The following is a 10,004-nucleotide window of genomic DNA, read 5'->3' as shown; positions in this document are numbered from 1 at the left end:
TGGTCCACCTCATTGCCCGTGACACCCCCCCTCCCAGGCGCTGGACCCTTCGCTGTTCCACCTCACTGCCCCTGACCCCTTCCAGGCGCTGGACCCCTCCCCGGTCCACCTCACTGCCCCTGACAACCCCCCTCCCAGGCGCCGGACCCCTCCCCAGTCCACCTCACTGCCCCTTCTCTGTTCTCCCCGCCAGCCGGGAGCAAGAGGGCACGGAATCTACCTCAGAGGAGGGTCAGCTGCCCCAGGTGGTGGAGGAACTGAAGGACCTCCAGGTGGCCCCCGGCACACGCCTAGCCAAGTTCCAGCTCAAGGTGAAAGGTGAGGAAGAGAGACAGCCAGCCAGGTGGAGGTTGGGCCGTCCCTGGTGCCCCCACGGGATGGAGGCTCGGTGCTGACCACTCCCCTGTGGCCGCAGGCTACCCAGCACCCCGACTGTACTGGTTCAAAGACGGGCAGCCCCTGACGGCTTCTGAGCACATCCGCATGGCTGACAGGAAGACGCTTCACACCCTGGAGGTCCTGTCGGTCACCAGTGAGGACGCCGGCCAGTACTCAGCCTACATCAGCAACGCCGTGGGCGCCGCCTACTCGTCCGCCCGGCTGCTGGTCCGGGGTGGGTGCTGGGGACGGAGCGTCTACACCTGGGCCGCTGTCTGCCACACCCCGCGCCTCCGTACACGTGCCCCGGGATGGGTGGGGGCACGGGTTAGTCAGTGGACTGTGCAGAGGAAGTCAGTGGTTACTGTGGGAGGAGAGGTCTGCACGCACTTGTTCTCCAAAGTTCTGAGCACCACCACCTGAGCCGGCGGTGGCTGGGGGACCCAGCGCTCCCCAGGCTTCCCTCTGACCTTCAGTGCGACCTTGCCTCGGCTCCAGAGCGACCCCCACACTCCTGGGGTGGGGGGGTGGGGGGGGGCATCACACTGGGACCGAGCAGCCTCAGTGTGAGCTCTGTGCATGGCCTGAGTCTCAGGGAAGGTGTGGATAGGAGTAGGTACCCCGACCCTCGGCAGGTGCACGGGCTCTGGGGAGACAGGCCCCTCGGTGCTGCAGGCCTGATTTCCACTTCTTGCTCTTTCAGGCCCCAAAGATCCTGAAGAGAAGCCAGCCTCAGGTGAGCCAACTCAGATGGGCAGAGGGTGGGTGGGTGGCTCAGCCACAGTGCCCGAGGGACACCACCTTGCAGACCGAGGGTTGGGTGCAGGCTGTAGAGACCCAGCCTCCAGGCGGATGAGGCTGGGACTGGGGGCTGGGGCTGCAGCCGGTGCCCCTGGAGGCCTCGGTGCCCCAACAGGGAGCAGGGGCTCGACATGCGTTCATCGCCAGTGTCTGCTGCTTGTCCAGATGCACACCAACAGCTGGTGCCGCCCCGATTCCTGGAAAGATTCGCCTCCAAGAAAGTGAAGAAAGGCTCCAGCATCACCTTCTCAGTGAAGGTGGAAGGTAAGTCTCTCCTACCTCCCCGCCCCCCAGCAAGGACCCTCCCCCAGGCGGGCTCAGAGCAGGCCCCTCCCTGCCCCCCAACAAAGACCCTCCCCCAGGGGAGCTCAGAACAGGCCCCTCCCCACCCTGCAGCAAGGACCCCTCCCCCACGGGGGCTCAGAACAGGCCCCTCCCCGCCCCGCAGCAAGGACCCCTCCCCCAGGGGGGCTCAGAGCAGGCCCCTCCCCGCCCCCCAGCAAGGACCCTCCCCCAGGGAGGACCAGAGCAGGCCCCTCCCCGTGTCCACTCACAGCCCTGCAGGGGGCTCAGAGGCCACCCCAGTTCCCGGAGCCCCCTTGCCCATGGACCCTCGACTGTCCCGCAGGCTGCCCGGCCCCAGCCGTGCACTGGCTGCGGGAGGAGGCTGAGCGGGGCGTGCTGTGGATCGGCCGCGACGTGCCGGGCTACACCGTGGCCAGCTCTGCCCAGCAACACAGTCTGGTCCTGCTGGACGTGGGCCGGCAGCATCGGGGCACCTACACCTGCATTGCTACCAACGCGGCTGGCCAGGCCCTCTGCTCCGCCAGCCTGCACGTCTCTGGCTGTGAGTCGGAGCCCCACCAGAGCTGGGGGGACCCCAGCACAGAGCCCCTGCCAGCTGCCATCCCCTGTCCTGCAGGCTGGCTCAGCCGGCTGAGACCCTCCTAGAGGCCCCCTGCCACCCCGAGTGTGTCCTTCCTGGGCCCCGCTCCATCGGGAGGCTCCTGAGGGCCAGGGTCAAGGTCCCTTGGGGGCCGGGACATCCTGGACCAGGTCCCAAGCAGAAGTGGCTCAGGGCTGTGGGCTGTCACCCTGGTGGCTCACCCCGTTCTCCTAACAGTGCCCAAGGAGGCAGGGGCGGCAGACGAGCATGCTGGGGGGAAGGAGGTCCTCATCTCCAGCTTCCTGCAGGGGTGAGTGCGGGGGAGCGGCTCTCCGTGCCTCAGTGTCCCCCCTGTGAAATGAGGGCCCTGCTGAGACACTGTCTCGGGACACCGCTCCCCTTTAGGACCCAAGCTGCGTCGGCGCAGATGTCGGAGCCTGTGGGGTTCGCTGATCTTGCCGGGCCGAGGAAAGGTACGGGCTGGGTGGGAGCACGACCTCGCAGGGAGGGGGCCGACAAGCCCTAGTGCAGGGGTGAGGCGTGGAGGGGGCTGCCCCAGGCCGTGTGGCCCCAGAAATGGCTGCTTGTCCTCCTCTGGGCCTGGTTCTGAGCCTTGTGGATCTGGGGGCCCCGCCGGCCCTTGGCTCAGAGCTCACGTCCAGCAGGCTGCGGATGCCCGGCCTGGACGCAGGTGGCTGCTGAGGGCTGGGTGAGGGCAGTGTGGGGGGGGCAGGGGCTGGGCATGCCACCATGGAGACCTCATCCGCCCTGGATTCTCCCCCGTCCCCAGCGGGGTCTGCCACCTACACAGGGCCTCCCCGCACCCCAGGGTATTTGTAACTTCAGAAGGCGAGAAGGGGGGGCCATGTGCTCCGCCTGCTGGTTGCCCACCTTTGGGGTCACTTCTCGGCTGACCCCTGCTCACCAGGCAGCCCTCATGAACCCTTAACCCGACCCTGCAAAGCTTCCCGCAGCGATGGTGTCAAGTCCGTGCCTTCGTCGGCACTGCGGACCCCCGAGCCCGGGACGGGGCCTGGGGGGGTGCCGGGGCGTGTCTGTGGGGCACGGGACCGGCTGAGCTAGGTTCTGGCCCCCAGCAGAGCCCACGGTGGTGGAGGCCCGTGGCCACCTGTCCCTGGCCGAGGTGGGCACGGAGGAGTTCCTGCAGAAGCTCACGTCCCAGATCACCGAGATCGTGTCGGCCAAGATCACACAGGGTGAGGGCTCTGTGGCCGCGGCGCGAAGGCGGGGCTCTCCTTTGTCCACACCCTGGGCACCCATGGGAAGGGGACAGGGGCGCAGGCCCTTCCTGGGTATCATGTGTATTGTGTCCGCCAGCCAAGCTGCAGGTGCCTGGAGGTGACAGCGATGAGGAATCCAAGACGCCATCCGCATCTCCCTGGCACGGCCGTTCCCGTCCCTCCTCCAGCGTCCAGGAGTCGTCCTCAGAGTCAGAGGATGGGGACTCCCGAGGCGAGGTGCTCTGCCTGGCAGGGGCGGGTAGGGCACTGGTGGGGGGCCACACATCTCGGTGGCCAGACTCACTGCCACCCCCTGGTGGGATTTCCATCAGCAGAGATGGTTGAGCTTGTTCTGGAACTTCATGGAATCTCAGGATGGCTTCTCCCCCCACTTAATGCTAGGCACCCTGTCGCCTCTGGAGGCCTGGCTGGCTCCCGTCCGGGTCCCCCGCCCCTCTGGGGTCTTTGGGGGCTGTTGGGGCTTTGGGAGGCCTGGCTGGCTCCCGTCCGGGTCCCCCGCCCCTCTGGGGTCTTTGGGGGCTGTTGGGGCTTTGGGAGGCCTGGCTGGCTCCCGTCCGGGTCCCCCGCCCCTCTGAGGTCTTTGGGGGCTGTTGGGGCCTCCATGGTTCAGGCTGGCCCCCCGTCCGGGTCCCCTGCCCCTCTGGGGTCTTTGGGGGCTGTTGGGGCCTCCGTGGATCAGGCTGGCCCCCCACCCCAGTCTGAGTCAGCATCATGCCCCCAGATCTTCGATATCTACGTGGTCACAGCTGACTACCTGCCCCTGGGGGCCGAGCAGGACGCCATCTCGCTGCGGGAGGGCCAGTATGTGGAGGTGTTGGACTCGGCCCACCCACTGCGCTGGCTTGTGCGCACCAAGCCCACCAAGTCCAGCCCCTCGAGGCAAGGCTGGGTGTCCCCTGCCTACCTGGACAAGCGGCTCAAGGTACTGGATGGCTGGGATGGGGTTCTGGGATTGTCGTCCCCTGTGAGGCCAGAGCCAAGGTCACCTGCCACCCTCCCCCATTTTCTCACCAGCTGTCACCCGAGTGGGGGCCCACGGAGGCCCCCGAGTTCCCAGGGGAGGCCGTGTCTGAGGATGAATACAAGACAAGGCTGAGGTGAGGGTCTGGCAGGCGGGGGCATGAGCGGCTTTGTGGTGGCGGGGGCGGGACGGTCGTGGGGATGCCTCCCTCCACCACTTTACCAGGCTCTTTCTGACAACGGGGGGCGGGCTGTGCGGGGGCGTCACTAGCCCTTGGGTCTCTCCTCACCTCATCCCCTCCCAGCTCCATCATCCAGGAGCTGCTGAGCTCCGAGCAGGCCTTTGTGGGCAAGCTGCAGTTCCTGCAGGACCACCACATTCAGCACCTGGAGCGATGCCCCCATGTGCCCACGGCCGTGGCCAGCCAGAAGGCAGTCATCTTCCGCAACGTGCAGGACATCAGCCACTTCCACAGCAGGTGGGCGGGCCCTCGGGTATGCGCACATGCACGCGTGCACGCCTGCATGCACACGTGTGCACGCTCCTGCACCTGTGGCACGTGTGGGCACGGCACACGCCCCGACGCACGCACGGCTGCATGAACCCGCACGTCCTTGCGGGCAGGCACACAGACGCGCATGCCCCCCCACCCCCCGCACACCCGCAGCCCCCGAAGCCCAGCGCACTCAGTTCCAAGTAGCCACTCAGCCCAGCCCTGGGGGGTAGCCTGCTCCGTCCCAGACCTGAGGCCTCACCCGCGCCTGCCCACCGTGCCCTCTCTTGCAGCTTCCAGCGGGAGCTGCAGACCTGTGACACAGACGACGATGTGGCCATGTGCTTCATCAAGAACCAGGAGGCCTTTGAGAAGTACCTGGAGTTCCTGGTGGGCCGCGTGCAGGCCGAGTCCGCGGTGGTCAGCACGGCCGTGCAGGACTTCTACAAGGTGCACCCCAGCCCGCGCCCCGCGGCTCACTGAGAAAGCAGACCCCCGGAGCCCCGTGCTCCCCTTCAGATGGTGACAGCGGGGCAGGGGTGCGGCTGGCTGGGGAGGAGGGCGGTGCGCGCGCGTGCGTGTGTGTACGCGCGTGTGTGCAGCGGGGCAGGGTGCGGCTGGCGGGGGAGGACGGCGGTGCGCGCGTGTGCGTGTGAGTACGCGCGCGCACCCCGATGCCCCAGCCCCCCGCTCTCCACCTCTGCTGGCGTGTCCCCAACCCCGCCCCGCGGCTCCCACAGAAATACACGGAGGAGGTGCTGTCCCCAGCGGACCCGTCGCAGCCGCCCCCACCGCCCCTGCAGCACTTCCTGGAGCGGCCAGTGCAGCGCGTCCAGCAGTACCAGGCCCTGCTCAAGGTAGGGGTGCGCGCCGGGCCCCCTCCCCGGCCTCGTCGCGCGGCGGCTGGGAACGCGGCCTGACGCTGTGTCCCCCAGGAGCTGATCCGCAACAAGGCGAGGAACGGGCAGAACTGTGCGCTGCTGGAGCAGGCCTACGCGCTCGTGTCCGCCCTGCCGCAGCGCGCCGAGAACCAGCTGCACGTGTCGCTCATGGAGAACTACCCGGGCACCCTGGAGGCCCTGGGCGAGCCCATCCGCCAGGTCGGGACGGGGACGTGGGCGGGGCGCCTGCGCAGGGCCGCGGGGGGCGAGGGGGGGGCGCCTAGGCTGCGGGCGGACTGCGGGGGCTCCGGGCTGCGGGCTGACTACGGGGGCTGCGGGCTGACTGCGGGGGCTCAGGGCTGACTGCGGGGGCGGGCTGCGGGCGGACTGCGGGGGCTGCGGGCGGACTGCGGGGGCTCTGGGCGGACTGCGTGGGCTGCGGGCGGACTGCGGGGGCAGGCTTCGGGCTGACTGCGGGGGCTGCGGGCGGACTGGGGGGGCTGCGGGCGCACTGGGGGGCCTCCGGGTTGACTGCGGGGGCAGGCTCCGGGCGGACTGTGGGGGCGGGCTGCGGGCTGACTTTGGGGGTTCTGGGCGGACTGCGGGGGCGGGCTGCAGGCTGACTGCGGGGGCTCCGGGCGGACTGCGGGGGCTGCGGGCGGACTGCGGGGGCTCCGGGCTGACTGAGGGGGCTCAGGGCGGACTGCGGGGGCGGGCTGTGGGCTGACTGCGCGCTGACTGCTCCCTGCAGGGCCACTTCATCGTGTGGGAGGGGGCGCCGGGCGCGCGGATGCCCTGGAAGGGCCATCACCGCCACGTTTTCCTGTTCCGCCACCACCTGGTTGTTTGCAAGACCAAAAGGGATTCCCGCACCGACACCTTCAGTTACGTCTTCCGGAACATGATGAAGGTGCGCGGGCGCCTTGGGAGCCTGGGGGCAGGGGGCGGGCCGGCAGAAGCCTGTGTTCAGGCAGTCAGCCTGCATTTCCCGCCCCCCACAGCTGAGCAGCATCGACCTGAACGACCAGGTGGAGGGTGACGACCGTGCCTTCGAGATCTGGCACGAGCGGGAGGACTCGGTGCGCAAGTACCTGCTGCAAGCGCGCACGGTCATCACCAAGAACTCGTGGGTGAAGGAGATCTGCGGCATCCAGCAGCGCCTGGCCCTGCCCGTGTGGCGTGAGTGTTCCTGCCTCTGGCAGGCGGGGAGGTCACACTCAGCACCTGAGCCTTTCTGGCCCCCCGAGCCTCAGCCCCCTGCCCCAGTTGTGGGAGGCACGAAGGATAGGCTCCGTCTGGGGCACAGTCAGCTCAGCCTTTCGTGAGCCTGAGCTGGGGTGTAGGGCTGACCTTGACCTGAGTGCAGGGAAGCTTCAGGGTTCACACAGGGGCCCCCCAGCACAGGACAGGTGCCCAGATTGTGTTAGGGACAGGAAGGGCCACCTGGACAGAAGGTCGAAAGGGGCAGTGTCCGTAACAACCATACCCCTGGACGCTGGGGCTTCTGACCAAGGACATGGGGGCACCACCATCCCACCCACCAGGAGCTCAGAGTCTGTGCGTGTGTGCGCCCAGATCCCCCAGATTTCGAAGAGGAGCTGGCGGACTGCACAGCAGAGCTGGGCGAGACTGTGAAGCTGGCCTGCCGTGTGACGGGCACCCCCAAGCCCATTGTCAGCTGGTACAAAGGTAGGCTGCTGCGGACGGAGGGATGTGGACGCTGCACCGGCAAGAGCCTTCCAGAGGGAATTGGGCCTGGTCGGGGGCCCTCGGGGGGCGCGAGGGACAGGCGTCCTCTTCCAGTGGCTGACTCAGCTAGCCTGGCTGGGAGCAAGGCTAGATGAGGTGGTTCAGAGCAGAGGGTGTGCTCCCGTGGTTCAGACTCAGTGACCCTATCTGCTCCAGATCTCGTTCCTTGGCTGTCTTGTTTGACGAGTTTGCACCAAGGGCTAGCACCCTGTTCCAGGTATCAGGGACGCAGCGGCAAATAGGCCCTGCCCAAGGGTGCTGGCCGTGTAGGGGGCTAGATTGATGGCAAACCAGTGGACAAACAAACAAAGTGGGGAGGTGGTGTGGCCGGCCAGAGAAATGAGCATGGAGGGTTAGCTGGCAGGTCTCTCTGGCAGACGTGCAGGAGCTCTGGGGGGCCAGCCAGGTGGCCAGGAGAGGGCAGGGTGGACTCTGAGGCCCGCCCTGTCATAGGGTCTCAGGTTTGGGTCTGGATGTGATGGGAGCCACAAAGTTCGGGGGTCCCCAGTTCTGACACCGGCTGCCGTTTGGGGGTACCCAGGGCCACTCCCCGTTCTGACACCGACTGCCATTCTGGGGTTCCCAGGACCATCCTTGCTTCTGACACAACTGCTATTCGGGGGTCCCCAGGGCCACCCCCAGTTCTGACACCAGCTGCCGTTCTGGGGTCCCCAGGGCCACCCCCAGTTCTGACACCGGCTGCCGTTTGGGGGTCCCCAGGACCGCCCCCAGTTCTGACACCAGCTGCCATTTGTGGGGTCCCCATGGTCGCCACCAGTTCTGACACCAGCTGCCGGTCAGAGTCCCCAGGGCCACCCCCAGTTCTGATACCAGCTGCCGTTTGGGGGTCCCCAGGGCCACCCCCAGTTCTGACACCGGCTGCCATTCAGAGGTCCCCAGAGCAACCCCCAGTTCTGACACCAGCTGCCATTCAGGGGTCCCCAAGACCACCCCCAGTTCTGACACTGGTTGCCATTTGGGGGTCCCAAGCTCACCCCCAGTTCTGACACAACTGCCGGTCAGGGTCCCCAGGACCACCCTCCATTCTGAAACCAGCTGTCATTCGGAGGTCCCCAGGACCACCCCCAGTTCTGACACCGGCTGCTCTTCGGGGGTCCGCAGGGTCACCCCCAGTTCTGACACCAGCTGCTGTTTGGGGGTCCCCAGGACCACCCCCAGTTCTGACACTAGCTGTCATTTGGAAGTCCCCAGGACCACCCCCAGTTGTGACACCGGCTGCTCTTCGGAGGTCCCCAGGACCACCCCCAGTTCTGACAGCGGCTGCCGTTTGGGGGTCCCCAAGCTCACCGCCAGTTATGACACAACTGCCGGTCAGGGTCCCCAGGACCACCCCCAGTTCTGACACCAGCTGTCATTCGGAGGTCCCCAGGACCACCCCCAGTTCTGACAGCAGCTGCTCTTCGGGGGTCCCCAGGACCACCCCTAGTTCTGACACTGGCTGCTCTTCAGGGGTCCCCAGGGTCACCCCCAGTTCTGACACCAGCTGCTGTTTCAGGGTCCCAAGGACCACCCCGAGTTCTGACACCGGCTGCCATTTGGGGGTCCCCAGGACCACCCCCAGTTCTGACACCAGCTGTCATTTGGAGGTCCCCAGGACCACCCCCAGTTGTGACACCAGCTGCTCTTCGGGGGTCCCCAGGGTCACCCCCAGTTCTGACACTGGCTGCCATTCGGGGGTCCCCTGGACCACCCCCAGTTCTAACACCCGGTTTGGGGGTCCCACGACCAGCTGTGGGTTCAGTGAATCGCTAGAAGGACTCACAGAACTCAGCAGAGTGTGCACTCAGGGTCTGGCTTATTGCAGGAGCGGGAAGAGGCGCGTGGGGAGGGTTCCAGCTGGGTGTCCAGGCAGGGTCCTGGTGTCCCCCCGCCCTCCCTTCCAGTGGAGTCCTGCAGATCTCGTGTCTCTCTCATGGGGACGTATAGTAGCACAGTCCAGCCCCCCGGGGACACTGATCTGAGCCTTGTGTCCAGGGCACCTGTTGGGGGGTCACTCACGCAGGCACAGCTGAGGTCTGTCACAGACTCTGCAGAGGTCAAGCCGCTGCCATGTGGCCTTAAGCCCCAAACCTATATCACAACAGATGGGGTCCAAGGCCCCCAGGTAAACCAAGACTCTCTTACTGGGGGTCACTTGGGCTGGTCTGGGCTGGCAGGTCGGTCTCCAAGGCTCCAGTGCAGCCTGAATACCCGAATCCAGCCCTGGTCTTGAAGGAGCCGTTCCAGGGTGGTCAGGCCCTGGGGGCATTTGTGTGTCCCTCCTGGTTAAGGACAGGGCTGCTGAGGACACCTGGGGGCGTTGCTGGGCCTTCCCTGGGTCCCACGGTCAGAGACACAGGTCGGAGCCGGTGGACGCAGCAGCTGGTTCCCGGTGGCAGTTTGGGAGAGCCCCCTCCTCTGCCCTGGGGTGGTCTTCTGGAAGGAGGCCCCGCTGCCCCCATGTCCCGGGGTCTGGGAGGTTTCTCCCAGCTGCTCCCCCCACCCCTTACGCAGAACCTGGGAGTGCAACTGCCCATCCCACGATCCTCTCATGGCCAGACCTGTGCCTGGGACGGCCAATCCAGAGGGACAG

The 10,004-nt window shown here is 66.9% G+C and overlaps 1 protein-coding gene across 1 annotated transcript in view; it reads left to right on the top strand.

The window, feature by feature from the left end:
- Window positions 1-10,004, top strand: part of OBSCN (obscurin, cytoskeletal calmodulin and titin-interacting RhoGEF) — a 133,173-nt gene that overhangs the window by 98,342 nt on the left and 24,827 nt on the right. Inside the window, exons 53-70 of the mRNA XM_032397906.1 lie at window positions 194-318; window positions 416-613; window positions 1,082-1,114; window positions 1,345-1,443; window positions 1,808-2,026; window positions 2,303-2,375; window positions 2,471-2,538; window positions 3,163-3,282; window positions 3,404-3,543; window positions 4,049-4,249; window positions 4,342-4,424; window positions 4,593-4,766; window positions 5,075-5,231; window positions 5,522-5,638; window positions 5,717-5,881; window positions 6,414-6,572; window positions 6,664-6,841; window positions 7,238-7,351. Coding sequence (XP_032253797.1) covers window positions 194-318; window positions 416-613; window positions 1,082-1,114; window positions 1,345-1,443; window positions 1,808-2,026; window positions 2,303-2,375; window positions 2,471-2,538; window positions 3,163-3,282; window positions 3,404-3,543; window positions 4,049-4,249; window positions 4,342-4,424; window positions 4,593-4,766; window positions 5,075-5,231; window positions 5,522-5,638; window positions 5,717-5,881; window positions 6,414-6,572; window positions 6,664-6,841; window positions 7,238-7,351 — 2,423 coding nt within the window. The remainder of the gene's footprint in view (window positions 1-193; window positions 319-415; window positions 614-1,081; window positions 1,115-1,344; window positions 1,444-1,807; window positions 2,027-2,302; window positions 2,376-2,470; window positions 2,539-3,162; window positions 3,283-3,403; window positions 3,544-4,048; window positions 4,250-4,341; window positions 4,425-4,592; window positions 4,767-5,074; window positions 5,232-5,521; window positions 5,639-5,716; window positions 5,882-6,413; window positions 6,573-6,663; window positions 6,842-7,237; window positions 7,352-10,004) is intronic.

This window comes from Phoca vitulina, unplaced genomic scaffold (assembly GCF_004348235.1).
Source record: "Phoca vitulina isolate PV1807 unplaced genomic scaffold, GSC_HSeal_1.0 scaffold106, whole genome shotgun sequence".
In the NCBI taxonomy this organism is placed as follows: Eukaryota; Metazoa; Chordata; class Mammalia; order Carnivora; family Phocidae; genus Phoca; species Phoca vitulina.
The sequence above is the reverse complement of the archived record's forward strand: the minus strand, read 5'-3'. Positions and strand labels throughout refer to the sequence as shown.